The sequence below is a fragment of the Mya arenaria genome, chromosome 5, assembly GCF_026914265.1.
Source record: "Mya arenaria isolate MELC-2E11 chromosome 5, ASM2691426v1".
In the NCBI taxonomy this organism is placed as follows: Eukaryota; Metazoa; Mollusca; class Bivalvia; order Myida; family Myidae; genus Mya; species Mya arenaria.
In genome coordinates, this window is record NC_069126.1 from 73,475,788 (window position 1) to 73,495,299 (window position 19,512).

The 19,512-nt window shown below is 39.6% G+C and overlaps 1 protein-coding gene across 4 annotated transcripts in view; it reads right to left on the reverse strand.

The window, feature by feature from the left end:
* The window catches only part of LOC128234230 (urease subunit alpha-like), a 29,190-nt gene extending 9,887 nt beyond the window's left edge, over positions 1-19,303 (reverse strand). The window contains exons 1-10 of one of the 4 annotated variants that reach the window (XM_052948331.1): positions 19,171-19,303; positions 12,037-12,176; positions 10,037-10,103; positions 6,225-6,307; positions 5,452-5,568; positions 4,119-4,256; positions 3,732-3,809; positions 2,974-3,159; positions 1,173-1,259; positions 413-499 (exon numbers count right to left, since the gene is read on the reverse strand). In XM_052948331.1, coding sequence (XP_052804291.1) covers positions 413-499; positions 1,173-1,259; positions 2,974-3,159; positions 3,732-3,809; positions 4,119-4,256; positions 5,452-5,568; positions 6,225-6,307; positions 10,037-10,103; positions 12,037-12,162 — 969 coding nt within the window. In that variant the 5' untranslated portion in view covers positions 12,163-12,176; positions 19,171-19,303. Of the gene's footprint in view, positions 1-412; positions 500-1,172; positions 1,260-2,973; positions 3,160-3,731; positions 3,810-4,118; positions 4,257-5,451; positions 5,569-6,224; positions 6,308-10,036; positions 10,104-12,036; positions 12,177-17,579; positions 17,811-18,702; positions 18,724-18,744; positions 18,817-19,170 lie in introns of those variants that run through there. The other 3 variants (XM_052948333.1, XM_052948330.1, XM_052948332.1) reach the window with 3 other exon arrangements.
* Between the last annotated feature and the right edge of the window lie 209 nt (positions 19,304-19,512).

Sequence of the window (19,512 nt, forward strand, 5' to 3'; positions counted from 1 at the left end):
TCCCAGGCCAATCAGAGAACGTAATGTAGGATGAAATGGAGTTATGGAACCTAATTGTGTGATGGTCTTGAACAATTGTGTGGAGTATGAAGTGAATGAATGAAAAATATTGAAGTTATAAGTACAAACGCCAACTTGCCCTTAAACTATAACCGGACGGTGACACAGACGCCGACGCAGGGGCGAGTAGTATAACCCTTCTTTTTCTTTGAATAATCGAGGTCAATATTGTAACAGGCGTCCGTTAAAAAGTTAAATTATAAGATTACTAATTAAAACTAAGTAAACACAATTTTTAAACAAAATTTGTCCTTCGTATGATATTTTCATAACACAAATGTTGAGTTTTAACAAGCGTTTTAATATTATTTGTATTGAAATACAAATATAAATATGCGTTGGTTCTCCATACCTTGCCTCCACCAAATTTGAGCTCATCACCATAATCAGTAAAGTCCTTCTCAACCTCCAGAATGAGGCTGGTATCTCCTAGTCGTAGCTGTAATTAAACATTAAAATGAGCGGAAAGCTGGTTTCTACCGGTAAAAGCTGTAAATTCAACATGACTCAATAAAAGTATTAGTCATAAGTTGGTATCCTCTAATCGTAACTCTAAATAAATATGAACGTATTAGTCGTACGCTAGTATCCTCCAGATTTGGTGCTGTAAATCAACACAAAGTCATTAGTCGTAGACTGGGAACTGGTAATCGTAGCTGTAAAATTGATAGAAATGTATTAGTCGTAGGCTGGTATCTCTGAATAATACCTGTAAAAATAATATAAATGTATTAGTCGTAGGCTTGTATCTCCAAGTCGTAGCTGGTATCTCTGGTTTCAGCTATAATATCGATATATAGTGTTAGTCGTAAACATACATGTATGTGATGTAAACATTAACCTCTTAACCATAACATCTATCAATAATAAAACATAGAACAACTTAATGCACGAATGCTTTGTAACCGCAAATGCAAATCTTGCAAGTGTTCGATTTAGTTAAACACCACGCACTGAAAGGATGTACAGAATATGCTCTTTTTTGTGAGTAATGGGTTTTATTGAGGCGTTTTTTTTACTTTTGTCTAATTGTGTAATGATATAGTGCATCATCGAGCACATGTTTCTCCATTAAACTTGTTTCATGTATATTAAAATATTCAACACTTCACCTTATCACCAGTTGTAGGTCCGAACAGGTAACTGTAGTGCTTACTGCTCAATGTGGCGTATATCCCCGTCCCGGGTTCTACTTTTTTCTGAAGGACAAAAAACGTCGTATATACGTTGTTCATGGCGTTATATTTCATATATCTTATTGATGACCGCTCAACATCATACAGATAAGGATACAGGTTGCATAAAAGTCATTTTGAGTACCAAGGATCTTAGGAAGTTGTGTATCTCATTAAGCAATTATATCTCTTTGGAATCAACAAAGACGCCGATTTCAAGAATATCATACACAAAAACAAATAGTACGAAAACAACAGTTCTGTTATTCTTTCCTGTTTGTTGTTCGACATCGCCGATGGCATGAACTACGTTGTCAAGGTTAAGACTTGCTTTTCGAAACGGAAGCAAAATATTTGGTGGAAAGCAAATGTAGTTCAATCTCTGTGACAATCAGCCTGAAGTTACAATCAAATACAATGATTGGCGCAGTCTGACAAGTTTCAAGGCGTTAATCCCATCAGTTAACTGTAAAGCTATGTTGGTTTGTTTGTGGTGTTTGTATTTGTGTATATGGTGTTTAAACTTTTGGCTCCGATTTCTCAAAACTTCTTAACCTATACAGGCTTAAGAAGCTTATTTCAATTAGCCAAAATGCATACTTACATTGCATTTTGATAATTGAAAATTGGTTTATTGCGATTACTACATAATAGTAATGTTATTGTTTCTCCATGGTTATCTTTCATTAACAATACCTTAAATGAACTTGGTTTGTCTGATTATTTTAGAAGTCAGACAGTCATTAGTTCTGTTAATTTTAAGTCAATTGTTAAAAATAGACTGTATGACCAATTCTTATCAAACTAGACTAGTACTGTTGATAGCTCTTCCAAATGTCTTGTATATAGAATGTTTAAAAGTAATCATTGTTTTGAAGATTATCTTGACTTGTTACCTAGTAACCTTTGTAAAATACTTTGTAAGTTTAGGACCACAAACATTCTTTGCCAATTGAAAAAGGCAGGCATTTGAACATTGAGAGAAATCAAAGATTATGTCAGTTATGTACTAAGAATGTTATTGGTGATGAATTTCACTACTTACTTGAATGTAATCATTTTTCAATCGTACGTAAAAAAATATTGTTCCTTATTACATTCGTCACCCTAACTCTTTTAAATTAGATGAACTTATGAACTGTAACAATAAACCTAAATTAATTAAGTTGGCATTGTTCTGTAAAATCATCTTACTGAAATTCAGATGACTCACTCTCCATACCCCGATTAACCAAAGATCTATTGATAATTACAATACCATTCCATTGTGCCTTATTACTTCATATCTTCACTGATGTTGTTTAGAAAAATTCTTCTTTTTTTCTTGTATTTGACATGTTTGTTCACTGTTTTATTTGATGTTAATTAATATGTGTTCCATTGTTTTGTTATGTCACATGCATAGTATATGCCTTGACGAATAAAAACTTGAACTTGAACTTGAACTTAAACTTGATTATCATTAAGATAATTCATATCTTAAGTATAAAAACTCTTTAAGAAGTAAATATTATGCAAATTATTGAAAAACAAAATAGTGAGCTTAGCTCAATGCTGTTATAATGGACTTAATGAGTTTCAAGAAATTAGGGCTTAGGATTCGAGTTCCTTGTCGCTTAGGGTCTGGCCCTTTGGCACTAAACACTTTTTAGTTTTAAATGTTCGACTTCTGGACATGTCCCGGTAGTCTGGTTTTATACAATAGTAAATAAATAATATAATACAGTCGTGCACGTACCTGTTTGGCATGACCAAACCCTCCTGCTTTCACTCGCTCCAAGACTGTTGGTAGATTTTTCTCATTAACTTCCCCGTCACAGAGTCCGTTCCCACCGCGTACGATCCTGTTCCCTGCTATTGTTACAAGCTCTACGCTTCTTCGTTCTCCCGGCTCAAATCTGATGGATGTTCCCGCTGGGATGTTCTATAACATCGATTAAACACCATTAAACGAGTATTAAAATACATGATCACATCACTGAATATTTCGCTTTTTAATGTCAACAACGACGTCGTTTATCACGTTGTTAACAAAGTTCCAAAACTCGGCCTATTATCAATGAGAAGAAAATGTATTTTAGTACATGTATTAGACACAGCGCTGCACTACTTCTTTTTTTTAATTGCGTTTCGTAAGTTTCATTAAGACGATGAGACTGCAGGCATAATTATGTTGTCCGGCTTGCACAGTGGTAACCCTTCTCGCTTCTCACCTAGGCGACGCGGGTTCGATTCCCGGCCTGTTAGCATGAGATGTGGGTTTTCTCCGGGACCACACTCTCGCATAACATTGTCCCAACGAGAGTGATAAATGTAATCGTGTCATACTGTTTTCACAATCGTTGTAAAAGATATAAGTTTAAACCAAACTGTTTATTATCTCTACGAGCTTCATACGAAAGGTAAAATGCTAATATTTGTCTGAAACTATTCTACCTTATCTTGCTCATGCTTTGTACATCCATTCTATTTGCTTTTGCCACAACGGCAACTTACCAGCCTGTATCCGTACGAAGCGGCTCTATCAAAGAAAAGGCGTTTGTTGGTCTCGATGAAGTGGTAGTGGCTCCCAACCTGAAATATCAAAAGGGACGTCATTGGGTCGGATTCATGGTATCACAGTCATTCATCGGGTGTGTCATTATCATGAATTTGTAATCTGTCAGTGGCATCCCTAGACATACTCCAGTACTCCATTTTTACAGCGCTCAAGTGTACGGGCGTACATTTCAAAATGCTTCATGTACGCCCCTGCCTGTATATACTTGCATCATCTAAAAAAAAGCCCAGAGAGTCCGACGTCATAGATTCAGGGTTATTTTAGCCTACTGATGATTTTGAAATCTATGATTAGCATAAGGCCTTTTCTAAAGACTACTTTACTTGTATCGGACGATCACACTTGCTAACGACGTCCAGGATAATTGTCTGACGTCCCTTATTCAGCACGACTTTTCCTCCTTCTTTTGTTTGAGATTCTCCTGGGGTCACGGTCAAAGGTGCTATCACGTTCTCGCTGACCTTTAGAAAAACATTTTGTTATTATTATTTAGTATAGTATAATAAGACAGATTCAAAAACACTACTTGTACGGGTACGGATATGTGTGGACCGACTGATTTGTGCGCATTACGTCATCCAAGTATGTGTACATTGTGTACGTTTGAAATGACATGAAAGACAGCATAAGGAAAGTGATTTATACGACTATCAACAATCCTACAAGTAGCGTCTCTGAAGAGAAATCTCGATTTATTATTAACTCAATTGCAACATTAATGTATAACTACATTTACAGGAGCACGTATACGTCAGGTTTCGCAACCTCTCTAGTATATTCCTTGTGTTTGTCCCACTTCGCTTTCAATCATTTCATAATGAAGTTAAAAGTAATGTAAATGTCACTAATAGGTTAAATAAAAAAAAATGTCCGGACAATGTACTCGTAATATTTTGTACGGACAATGTACTCGCTTTGAAAATTGTCCAGAACTTTTGTTAAACACGAAACTATCACTTGAAACTTACAACGAAGTAAATTTTTGCTAATTTAATCAATATTTTGTAAACTTTTGTTTCATATTCCTGCTTTTTGCGCTAAAACAGACAGAAATCAGACTGATACGGACAATGTACTCACAGAAATAAAATCTGTATCGAGTTTCAGACTTAAACTAAGCAAACCTTCGAAAAACAAAACACACGCGAGTAAATTGTTTTACAATGCGGGTACTCTGCACCTATTCTAAAGATCCTACCTTAATATTTACCATCCGTAAACGCCGAATTTATGTACAGATGCGGTCGAAATATTCGCCATCTTGTACGGCCAATGTAATTTAGCGATCACGTGATACTCCCCTGTGGCTTTGCTCATCCCATGAACAGTACCGTTCATGGCAAGACGTGCCTCCATCAAGAACTATGGATTAAGCACATGGTAGAATCACACGATACACGTATTAAAGTCTTCGTATTAAACTGTATCCAGTCTCGGGATGGGGAGTAAGGTGTGGTGTAGCAGGACGAGGCAGTATTTGTATATCTGTATGCATTTGGTACTCATGGTCATTAGCAATGCTGTTGAATAATAAAAAGAGTCCAAACCCTTTTCTGAAACCTATATGACCCCTCTTTCTTGTCATCAGTGATCATCTAAGCTCGATACCATGAAAAAAAAATCCAGTATCGAAATTTGAAAAACTAGCGGGGTCACCTGTGTTTGTTCCTCTTTGACATCAAAGACGTCCAGACTTGGAACCGGAAGAAAGCTGCCGTACAGAGCAAGGTCAAGGTTTCCGTCCTTCCGACTTATCGGCGTGTGTACCGTGACCTGCAAGATGAATCCCGCAAATGTGTAATTGTTTCAATGAAGCAAATATAACCAATGGTTTAGGACGTCCAGACTTGACACATGAAGAAAGCTGTCGTACAGGTTATATACCACTAGTTCACGTTCACATAACCCCAAATGTTGGCAGGCTATTCCCACGCAGACAGAACGATGATTGACCTCCTAAACTATAGCCTTACAACTTAGTATTTAAAAAACAACATATTTTCAATAACATCCTACTGCGTAAAATACCAAAAAAGAAATATTAAAGCCATGCGAATGCAAAACGTTTAGTGTCCATTAGCCTGTATATATCCCCTCTATGTGAAAAGAAGTCGTTTTCAGCAAACAATCAGCGATCTATTAACCAAACGGCATTGGTGTGATATGTTTCTAACTTTTAAATGAAAGAAAAGCTTGGAATAAACAATACAGAAAGTAACTTCTAGAGTGTAATGGCATTCGATTTAGCGTCATCTGCCATATAGGTCAAGGTCAAAGAATACTAAAACAAAAATGAATTTCTATAGGCTGATAAGGCCGTTTGGTTTGTTTAAGAAATATTTTCTAACATCTCAATGAATAAATGTGAAATAACATTGTTTGTTTGCAACCATGGTACCCGTATAACAGTTTTGAATTGAACACCGTACCAGTTTTGTACCGTCGGGAAATGTGCCCTCTACTTGTACTTCACCAATCATGTCGGCAACCCCGGGCAACACTTGGCGGAACCCTAAAAGTGTTTAGGTTCAAAATTAGTTTTTTACCAGCATTTCAATAGACACAATTATCTAAATCAAATATTAACAAAATTATAAGAACGAAGGTTAGAAATAATTCTGTAAAAATAACCCCAAAAAATAGATATTAAATATCATATTTATATTTGATAATCACCATTTATGATTAAAAGTGCTTATACAAACAATCTATGAGCAAGGTCGTAAACCACGTGGTTAAGTGAATGTGAGCTCGTTTTGCCTGTGGTCAATCTGAGCGAGTTCGTTTTGCATGTGGTTAGGTAAGAGTGACTTCGATATGCATGTGGTAAATGGTAAGCCTGGTCGTTTACTATGTGGTTAAATGTGAGCGGGGTCGATTACCATGTGGTAAAATGTGAGCGAGGTCGTTTACTATGTGGTTTAATCCGAGCGAGGTCGTTTACTATGTGGTTTAATCCGAGCGAGGTCGTTTACTATGTGGTTTAATCCGAGCGAGGTCGTTTACCATGTGGTTAAATGTGAGCGAGGTCGTTTACCATGTGGTTAAATGTGAGCGAGGTCGTTTACCATGTGGTTTAATGTGAGCAAGGTCGTTTACCATGTGGCTTAATGTGAGCGAGGTCGTTCAATGTTAGCGAGGTCGTCCACTGTGTGGTTAAATGTGAGCGAGGTCGTCCACTGTGTGGTTAAATGTAAGCGAGGACATTTACTGTGTGGTTAAATGTGAGCGAGGTCAAATACTGTGTGGTTAAATGTGAGCGAGGTCGTTTACTGTGTGGTTAAATGTGAGCGAGGTCAAATACTGTGTGGTTAAATGTGAGCGAGGTCGTCCACTGTGTGGTTAAATGTGAGCGAAGTCATTTACTGTGTTGTTAAATGTGAGCGAGGTCAATTACTGTGTGGTTAAATGTGAGCGAGGTCGTCCACTGTGTGGTTAAATGTGAGCGAGGTCAAATACTGTGTGGTTAAATGTGAGCGAGGTCGTCCACTGTGTGGTTAAATGTGAGCGAGGTCAAATACTGTGTGGTTAAATGTGAGCGAGGTCGTCCACTGTGTGGTTAAATGTGAGCGAGGTCATTTACTGTGTGGTTAAATGTGAGCGAGGTCATTTACTGTGTGGTTAAATGTAAGCGAGGTCGTCCACTGTGTGGTTAAATGTGAGCGAGGTCATTTACTGTGTGGTTAAATGTGAGCGAGGTCATTTACTGTGTGGTTAAATGTGAGCGAGGTCATCCACTCTGTGGTTAAATGTGAGCGAGGTCATTTACTGTGTGGTTAAATGTGAGCGAGGTCATTTACTGTGTGGTTAAATGTGAGCGAGGTCATTTACTGTGTGGTTAAATGTGAGCGATGTCATTTACTGTGTGGTTAAATGTGAGCGAGGTCATTTACTGTGTGGTTAAATGTGAGCGAGGTCGTTTACTGTGTGGTTAAATGTGAGCGAGGTCGTCCACTGTGTGGTTAAAAGTGAGCGAGGTCATTTACTGTGTGGTTAAATGTGAGCGATGTCATTCACTGTGTGGTTAAATGTAAGCGAGGTCGTCCACTGTGTGGTTAAATGTGAGCGAGGTCATTTACTGTGTGGTTAAATGTGAGTGAGGTCATTTACTGTGTGGTTAAATGTAAGCGAGGTCGTCCACTGTGTGGTTAAATGTGAGCGAGGTCATTTACTGTGTGGTTAAATGTTCAAAAACGAAAACAAGAAAGTGCATAATTCAGTCACCATTCTTTATTGATATTCAACATTTGATGCAGAGACTGCATTGCATGCTCCATTAAACTTGTTCACGCTTATATTATTATGAAAAACCTCACTTTCTTATCGGCAACGATTGTAATTCAATTTTTTTTTGAAAATTAAGTTAAGAATTGGTTGATGACAGTCGTAGATCGTAAGTCGATCATCTTAAAAACATATATAATTGTTTGACCTGGGTCGTAAACCGTGGGTCAACCATATAAAACACAATATATGCTAGCTGGTCGATAATCAAACATCGACCCAGGTCAACCAATTAAACCCAGGTCAACCAGTTTTCAATTTATCTTATATTTTCGATATATGAGCCACGCGCCAACTGATAACAAAAGCATCGCAAAAGTCTGGGGCGAATGTAAACTCTCGTCCGCTTTGTCCAGTTGTGTTGTATCAGATTTTAAAGCGGCATATATATAAAATGGTAATTTACCACGCATACGCCTATAGTATAGACCAACATGAATGGTCTTCTATCGACATCGTGGATAATCGTGACGAGACCATGGCTTCGACAATACACTGACCATGGCTACTACAATACACTGACCATGGCTACGACAATACACAGACCATGGCTACGACAATACACTGACCATGGCTACGACAATACACTGACCATGGCTACGACAATACACAACCATGGCTACGACAATACACTGACCATGGCTACGACAAAACACTGACCATGGCTACGACAATACACTGACCATGGCTACGACAATACACTGAACATGGCTACGACAATACACTGACCATGGCTACGACAATACACTGAACATGGCTACGACAGTACACCGAACATGGCTACGACAAAACATTGACAATAGCTACGAGGCTTCGACAATACACAGACCATGGCTACGACAATACACTGACCATGGCTACGACAACACACTGACCATGGCTACGACAATACACTGACCATGGCTACGACAACACACTGACCATGGCTACGACAATACACTGACCATGGCTACGACAATACACTAAACATGGCTATGACAATACACTGACCATGGCCACGACAATACACTGAACATGGCTACGACAGTACACCGAACATGGCTACGACAAAACATTGACCATAGCTACGAGGCTTCGACAATACACAGACCATGGCTACGACAATACACTGACCATGGCTACGACAATACACTGACCATGGCTACGACAATACACTGACCATGGCTACGACAACACACTGACCATGGCCACGACAACACACTGACCATGGCCACGACAATACACTGACCATGACTACGACAATACACTGACCATGGCTATGACAACACACTGACCATGGCTACGACAACACACTGACCATGGCCACGACAATACACTGACCATGGCTACGACAATACACTGACCATGGCCACGACAATACACTGACCATGGCCACGACAATACACTGACCATGGTCACGACAATACACTGACCATGGCTACGACAACACACTGACCATGGCTACAACAATACACAGACCATGGCTACGACAACACACAGGCCATGGCTACGACAATACACTGACCATGTCTACGCCAATACACTGACCATGGCTACGACAACACACTGACCATGGCTACGACAACACACTGAACATAGCTACGACAATACACTGACCATGGCTACGACAATACACTGACCATGGCCACGACAATACACTGACCATGGCTACGACAATACACTGACCATGGCTACGACAATACACTGACCATGGCTACGATAATACACTTACCATGGCTGCGATAATACACTGACCATGGCTACGACAATACACTGACCATGGCTACGACAATACACTTGCCATGGCTACGACAATACACTGACAATGGCTACGATAATACACTGATCATGGCTGCGATAATACACTGACAATGGCTACAACAATAATCTGACCCTAGTAATGCGGTACCAGACAAGATGAAAATACTATGACACTATGTTGACCTTTCGCTAAATATCAGACGAGCATGAAACTTACCCAGAAGCTCACGGCCTTTGCTCATCAAATCTGAAACCGTCTCACCATCCCGAATAAACTCTTGTATCTGAAATATGAACAAAATGTATCATAATTCTCAAATGTCCATTATACCAAATTTGAGAGCTGTTTCTTTGTATTCGTGCATACAACACTTTGTATATCGGAACTGAAACAAGCTGGACCTGTATATTACTGTTCAATAAGCAGCTAGATGAGTGCAAAGTGAATTCGAACCCAAATACTTGTAATGCATGCATTTATGTTACACTCGGAAGATATCCGTTTTATGTTCATTGATATGGATAGGAATGATGAAAAATTGGTTTTAAGTAATACATACTGATAATATTATTCTAAAAACTGTGTATGAACAAGCTTTGGCTGACTGTAATAGAAATTAAAGGAATTGGTTAACCAAAAGGAAATTATAAGATGATTATGGTTTTATATATTCGGCAATGTTGCCATAATATATTATAAAGTCTTTAAACGTAGAGTATTAGACATCTCTGAGAAATATCGGTTCGGTACGCTAAATAATAATTCTGTTTAAACTAGGTATAAATACTATATAGAAATATTTTAGAATACGAAAAGTATTAAGATATTTTGCCGAACGGTCTACGTTTAGATTATTTGTATATCCACTCGGAATTCAGGCTGGTAGATATGCCCGAAATCGAACGCACCGTAGAGACAGATATAGTATGGATTGTAATACCATTGTAATACTATAGATATTGAAGATGAATCCCATTTTACTTATGTATGTCGACGTTATGCTTATCTTAGAAAGATGTATTTAAAACTTTATTTCTACATGCATCCTGAATACAGATTTCTACATTTATTGAAATTAAATTACAAGAATGAAATAATTAAACTTTTATGTTAAGAAAGCACTGGTAATTAGAAACACCTTATTATCTTTTGAGAGATGAATGTTAAGAGGCCAGTGGGGTTTGCAACGGATAAAGAGGTACATTTCGACAAAAGGAATCACTACCACAAAAACTTTCGAACATCCTTTATGTAATAAGTTTCTACTGGCATTACGTGTTAATAGTTAATAGAGACTTGATAAAAAGAATTGGTAAAAAGTATTTTCAACACACCCTTTTTTGCCTCTTAAGATATACATACACATTCAGCGTTTAAAACGTCAAAACTGGGTTTAAACCCATCTTATACAACTAAAAAAAACGCGTGAGAGTGGTCTGTATAGCTTATACTTGTCCGCCGCTCATTAAAGAGGTCGTGGTAAAAAATCGTTGGGATGTGTTCTTGGCCTCTTAGAAGACAAGCATTGGGCATCAACGTACAACTGATTTACAGTTCAGCGCTACATCCTTTGGGTGAATGAGACTCTTGCCAAGCGTCTCTATGCCAGTGATCTGTTTGCTTAGAGGAGCACCTCTTGCCAAGCGTCTCTATGCCAGTGATTTGTTTGCTTAGAGGAGCGCCTCTTGCCAAGCGTCTCTCTGCCAGTGATTTATTTGCTTAGAGGAGCGCCTCTTGCCAAGCGTCTCTATGTCAGTGATCTGTTTGCTTAAAGGAACGCCTCTTGCCAAGTATGCCAATGATCTGTTTGCTTAGAGGAGCACCTCTTGCCAAGCGTCTCTATGCCAGTGATTTGTTTTCTTAGAGGAGCGCCTCTTGCCAAGCGTCTCTATGCCAGTGATCTGTTTGCTTAAGGGGGCGCCTCTTGCCAAGCGTCTCTATGCCTGTGATTTGTTTGCTTAAGGGGGCGCCTCTTGCCAAGCGTCTCTATGCCAGTGATCTGTTTGCTTAAGGGGGCGCCTCTTGCCAAGCGTCTCTATGCCAGTGATCTGTTTGCTTAGAGGAGCGCCTCTTGCCGAGCGTCTCTATGCCAGTGATCTGTTTGCTTAAGGGGGCGCCTCTTGCCAAGCGTCTCTATGGCAGTGATCTGTTTGCTTAGAGGAGCCCCTCTTGCCTAGCGTCTCTATGCCAGTGATCTATTTGCCTAAGTTATTTACCTGAGAGGCTATCAGCGCCACAGCCTCTGGGTGATTAAGACGCACGCCTCTGGCCAAGCGTCGCTGTGCCAGTGCTCCACACTGATGGACCAACAGGGATTCTTGTTCTCGCGGTGATAAACGCATGCTTGTTCTTCAGTCTGAAAATAAAATAAAATACATAAACTACTTGCTCATGCATAGATACATACATCCATACATACATACATTCAAGAAATATCAGTCAATGCATCGTTTAAAGCTGCACTCTCACAGATATACCATTTTACAACTTTTTTTGGTCTTGGAAAGAGCAATTTTTTGCGTAAATATCTGCAAACCAATAAGATTGTTGACAAAAAATCAGATCGTAGATTTTCATATTTTCGTTCGAAAATTAATGTTTTATTGCTTAAACCGCTTAAGAAAAATGCATAAAACATCAATTTTTGAACTTAAACATAAAAATCTGCGATCTGACTTTTTGTCAGCAGTCTTATATGACTGGTTTCCATGGATTTTCGCAAAAATTGGCTCGTGCAAAGACAAAAAAAATAAAAAAAAGTTGTCAAAACGTTCAAATTGTGAGAGTGCAGCTTTAGTATGGCATTTTTAAAATGTCTTATGGATTACATTTTAAAGTACTTCTCTAGTGGAAAAAAATATTCACATAGTAATTTAAAAAAAAAAAAACCTAGTGCAGATTTTTATGGAATTTTAGTGTCTTATCATTTTTGACTTAACTTCTATTATTTCTATCAACTTTCAAAACCGCAGCCAGTCTATGCCTCTGACACGCTATCCTCGTATCATATTTCATACATTTAAATGCAACGATTATACGTTAAATTCCAACGGGTTTAGTTTCACCTTCAGTTCAACATGTCATTTTAAAGGGATTCCCTCATTTTTTTTAATGTACACTTATAGACTTACAAAATTAGCTTAATAAATGCATTTATAGTGTCTGAGGTATAGTATTATAAGGGCAATATCAGGCATAGGCTCGGAATGAGGAGGTTCCCCCATGGGTCATTGATATTTAATTTGCCATTCTAAGCTCAGACGGGATTAAAAAAAATTGTCCAATTTTCTTTCGCTCAAGATTTCTATACATGGACTGTATTGTTGTATACATCTTTTTTGAACCCTGTCTCATGCAGATTTTTTTTTTCAATTTGGTTATTTTTCTATTCGTATGGCAGGGCAAGTTATGTAGACTCTCAGAGCGGGTAATGCAGTGGTTCCGGATATGTTTAAGAACAGCAACGTTAGGTTTAGTTGAGGAATGAATTGCGGGATTTATGTCATTATCGGGGTATGAACGCAATTGGGCTGGTCAAAGTGTGTGGAGTCTGCGTGCTTTGACCAGCCCAATTGCGTTCATATCCCCGATAATGACATCGATCCCGCAATTCATTTCTTATATCTACACCAATTGTTCATTATTCCATTCAAGTATTGTTAAAGATATACCTCATTTCATTTAAGTAAAGCTTACAGTAATCCTTTCTCACCCCATCCTCGGCACCCCAGCGTGTAAAAATCTAGTACTCATGAATAATTAATAAGGTAAAATCCAGCCGCTTGATTGGTAGCATGAGACTAACCTCATGCGGTGCGGAAATGGCCGAGAAGTTACGGATGTAACCTCGGTTCGAAATAATCCAATGAGATCACGGCTTACAAATCGTTTTAGGCAGGACATTGTTTAATATGCCGATAGCTCTTCACAAAGGAGATTCTTTCCTCTTTGTCACGGCTATTTCATTGGTCAGAATGCATATGAATATTGAAGGTTAATGAAGTTGCCCTAGCCAATTTGCCCATGGTATCATATAGGTTATGATACGCTGGGGTGCCGAGGATGTTCTCACCCATTCTGTAAATAGAACGACCCGACTGAAACCGGAAACATTTTATCAAATGACGTCACAATAACGCGGGAAAAGATCAACCACTTGAAATCATTTTTAAACGTAAAATTGAAACACTTGTGGCAACAATACACTTAACATATTCTACATTAACACTTTCTAAAATGTTGATTTATTGTTTAAGGGACCTGCTGACACAATACAAACAATAACAAGAACAACAATTTTCATGTATGAATGCGATGAATTGCGATCCGAACATATCCGAAGATGTTGCATTCATCGGATGTTAAACGCAATTGACGAAAGGCAGTTCATTGAAGGAATGGAAGTTGAGGTGTAAATATATATATGTATAAGAACAGCGACACCAGGTTGTGATATGTATAAGAACAGTGACGCTAGGTTGGGATATGTATAAGAACAGCGACGCCAGGTTGGGATATGTATAAGAACAGTGACACTAGGTTGGGATATGTATAAGAACAGTGACGCTAGGTTGGGATATGTATAAGAACAGCAACGCCAGGTTGGGATATGTATAAGAACAGCGACGCCAGGTTGGGATATGTATAAGAACAGCGACGCCAGGTTGGGATATGTATAAGAACAGCGACGCCAGGTTGGGATATGTATAAGAACAGCGACGCCAGGTTGTGATATGTATAAGAACAGCGACGCCAGGTTGGGATATGTATAAGAACAGCGACGCCAGGTTGGGATATGTATGAGAACAGCGACGCCAGGTTGGGATATGTATAAGAACAGCGACGCCAGGTTGGGATATGTATAAGAACAGCGACGCCAGGTTGGGATATGTATAAGAACAGCGACGCCAGGTTGGGATATGTATAAGAACAGCGACGCCAGGTTGGGATATGTATAAGAACAGCGACACCAGGTTGGGATATGTATAAGAACAGCAACGCCAGGTTGGGATATGTATAAGAACAGCAACGCCAGGTTGTGATATGTATAAGAACAGCGACGCTAGGTTGGGATATGTATAAGAACAGCGACGCCAGGTTGGGATATGTATAAGAACAGTGACGCTAGGTTGGGATATGTATAAGAACAGCGACATCAGGTTGGGATATGTATAAGCACAGTGACGCTAGGTTGGGATATGTATAAGAACAGCGACACCAGGTTGGGATATGTATAAGAACAGTGACGCCAGGTTGGGATATGTATAAGAACAGTGACGCTAGGTTGGGATATGTATAAGAACAGTGACACCAGGTTGGAATATGTATAAGAACAGCGACACCAGGTTGGGATATGTATAAGAACAGCGACGCCAGGTTGGGATATGTATAAGAACAGCGACACCAGGTTGGGATATGTATAAGAACAGCGACGCCAGGTTGTGATATAAATAAGAACAGAACAGCGACACCAGGTTGGGATATGTATAAGAACAGTGACGCTAGGTTGTGATATGTATAAGAACAGCGACGCCAGGTTGGGATATGTATAAGAACAGTGACGCTAGGTTGGGATATGTATAAGAACAGCGACGCCAGGTTGGGATATGTATAAGAACAGCGACACCAGGTTGGGATATGTATAAGAACAGCGACACCAGGTTGTGATATGTATAAGAACAGCGACACCAGGTTGGAATATGTATAAGAACAGCGACGCCAGGTTGGGATATGTATAAGAACAGCGACACCAGGTTGGGATATGTATAAGAACAGCGACGCCAGGTTGTGATATGTATAAGAACAGTGACGCCAGGTTGTGATATGTATAAGAACAGTGACGCCAGGTTGTGATATGTATAAGAACAGTGACGCCAGGTTGTGATATGTATAAGAACAGTGACGCCAGGTTGGTATATGTATAAGAAGAGCGACGCCAGGTTGTGATATGTATAAGAACAGCGACACCAGTTTGGGATATGTATAAGAACAGTGACGCTATGTTGGGATATGTATAAGAACAGCGACGCCAGGTTGTGATATGTATAAGAACAGCGACGCTAGGTTGGGATATGTATAAGAACAGCGACACCAGGTTGGGATATGTATAAGAACAGCGACGCCAGGTTGGGATATGTATAAGAACAGCGACGCCAGGTTGGGATATGTATAAGAACAGCGACGCCAGGTTGTGATATGTATAAGAACAGCCACAGCAGGTTGGGATATGTATAAGAAGAGCGACGCCATGTTGGGATATGTATAAGAAGAGCGACACCAGGTTGTGATATAAATAAGAACAGTGACGCCAGGTTGGGATATGTATAAGAAGAGTGACGCTCTGTTGGGATATGTATAAGAACAGTGACGCTGGGTTGGGATATGTATAAGAACAGCGACGCTAGGTTGGGATATGTATAAGCACAGTGACGCCAGGTTGGGATATGTATAAGAACAGCGACGCCAGGTTGGGATATGTATAAGAACAGCGACACCAGGTTGGGATATGTATAAGAACAGCGACGCCAGGTTGGGATATGTATAAGAACAGCGACACCAGGTTGTGATATGTATAAGAACAGCGACGCTAGGTTGGGATATGTATAAGAAAAGCGACGCCAGGTTGAGATATGTATAAGAAAAGTGACGCCAGGTTGGGATATGTATAAGAACAGCGACGCCAGGTTGGGATATATATAAGAACAGCGACGCCAGGTTGTGATATGTAAAAGAACAGCCACAGCAGGTTGGGATATGTATAAGAAGAATGACGCCAGGTGCTAGAGCTGGCTCATTTCTTTGTAACCTTTTGCTTTGCATGCGAGTTATTTCCGATTAAATTATCCCGTCCAGTTGCGGAGCAAGGAGTTCATTACTAGTAGGGGGGGGGGGGGGGGGGGGGGCAGAATCCATCAACCATTTATTATTATTTTTTTCATCTTATATAGTGGTCAAACTTATGAAAACCACTATGTATATACAGTTTATGTCAGCGTTTTAATTGTTAAGGTATAAATTTAAGGTTATAAATTAGATGTTTTAGTGTTTATTCGTCGGCCTTCTGGGGGGCACGGACTGTTGTGCGCCACCCTCCTCATCTAGATCCGCCATTGCCGTCTGTGGCACACCTATATCTGTATTCATTTTATTCATTAAAAAAAACTTAAGGTAAATATTAAAGTATTTATGTTTGCCATGTAATTGAATGAAATAGAAAACAGAAAATACAAATAAACAACGCTGAGCCTGTAATTAACTATCAGAGAGTCTCTTTAAAACCTGCTACAAAAACATCACTAATTTTCTGCCTGACAACTTAACATAGGTGAAGTTCATGACTCAGATATTATCTTACTGCTTTGAAAGGTAATGGCTATAGTCGGGGGAAAGAAACAAGTTTAAGCTATTGTCCATTTTTATAGGAATGCGTTAAGAATGAAACTAGCTACAGTATCTATGGACCTCTAAAAGAACAAGAAAGAAAAAAAGATACAATTGCCTGCAACATGATTCAAACACGGGTATGTAGGTCATTCTTAAGCATTTGGAATGTTTCGAAAAAGGAAAAAAAGCAAGTTCATGTCAATCATCATTAAAATACCTTCTTGCAATGAATTAAACTATTAACCGCATTTTAAATATATATTCAACTGTTTACAGAGAATAATTTAAGTATAACTAAATGTGATGATGTAAAAAGATATTGTAACAAAATAATTACAACGTAGTAACACACCACCCCGCTGAATAATTTGCGTACCGATGCCCCTTAAAACACTACGATCCCATATCATTTGCGTATCGATGTTCCTTTATACACTGCCCAACCATCTCACTCGCGTACCGATGCTGCTTAATACATCGCTCATCCATCCAACTTGCGTACCGGTGCTGTTAAAACACCAGCCGCCAATCACAATGGCGTACCGATGCTCATTTAAACACCGCCCTCCAATCCAACTTGAAAACATATGCTGCTTAAAGCACCGGCCTATCATTCGACCTAACGTACCGATGCTTCTTCAATCACCGACCTCCCACCCCATATGCGTACCGATTCTCCGGCTTTCAATCCCACTTGCTTACCGATGCTCCTTAAAACACCGACCTCTCATCCCACTAGCGTACCGATGTTCCTTTAAACACAGGTCTTCCATCCCACTAGCGTACCGATGTTCCTTTAAACACAGGCCTTCCATCCCACTAGCGTACCGATGTTCCTTTAAACACAGGCCTTCCATTCCATTTGCGCACCGATGCTTCTTAAACCTCGACCCTGCTATCCATTTTTCGCACAGAGGCTTCTTTAAACACTGCCCTCCACTCCCACTTGCATATCGATGCTCCTAAAATCACCGACCTCCAATCCCAGTAGCGAAGCGATGCTACTTAAAACATCGATTTCCATTCCACTAGTGTACCGATGTTCCTTTAAACACAGGCCTTCAATCCCATTTGCGTACCGATGCTCCTTAAAACACCGACCTCACATCCCACTAGCGTACCGATGCTCCTTTAAACACAGGCCTCCCATCCCACTCGCGTACCGATGCATCTTCAAACATCGCCGTCCCATCCACCTTGCGTACCGATGCTTCTTCAAACACCGCCCTCACATCCCTCTCGCGTACCGATGCATCTTCAAACCCCAATCTCCCCTCCCACTTGCGTACCGATGCTTCTTTAAACACCGGCCTCCCATCCCACTAGCGTACCGATGTTCCTTTAAACACCGGCCTCCCATCCCACTTGCGTACCGATGCTCCCTTTAACACCGACCTCCCATCCCACTAGTGTACCGGTGCTCCTTTAAATATCACCCTCCCATCCCACTAGCGTAACGATGTTCCTTTAAACACCGGCCTCCCATCCCACTTGCGTACCGATGCTCCCTTTAACACCGACCTCCCATCTCACTAGCGTACCGGTGCTCCTTTAAACATCACCCTCCAACCCCACTCGCGTCTTCAAACCATAAACTGCGAGAAGATTGAAACTCTGTACAACTTCTTGACAGAAAGCGTATCAATATTTTAAATTTTTGCTTATCATCTCGTGCGATAATTAGCTTCATTTAAATTAACTTGTTAAGTCTAATTACACAATATCACGTACAAATTATGCATTCATATACTTGTTGCACATTTTTGTAATGTGTAAAATTTGAACACTTATTTCTGATTATCTATTATATATGATATTTCATGACTTGAATCACTCGAATAAACATTGCAATGGATTGAATGCCTACAATATTTGTCTCATATGTTATTATGAAATACAATATCTTTGTAACAACATTTTATATAACTACAATTGCATTGAAGTTAATTAATGCAAAATAATCTTACCTTTGAGCAGATTCGACAGTTCAAATGCCTTTCCAGTATTTAGAGACCACGTACGGTGGGATACTTTGACCTTGACATTGGTGTCATTTACTCGGATATTCAACTTATTTACTACATGCCAACTGAATCGAGACCTAGTTAACGTAGTCTATCGTCAACACTCCGCGGGAGGATGAATGCGCCAGCGCGTTATAGTAAAATGAGGATATTTTTCGGACGAAACTATTTGTAATGTTAGTAACATTATAACGTCTCATTAGTCCAGGATATTACATAAATATAATACATAGATATAGAAATTAGGCCCAAAACAAGTTCTTGGTTTCCATTAACATCTCCAAA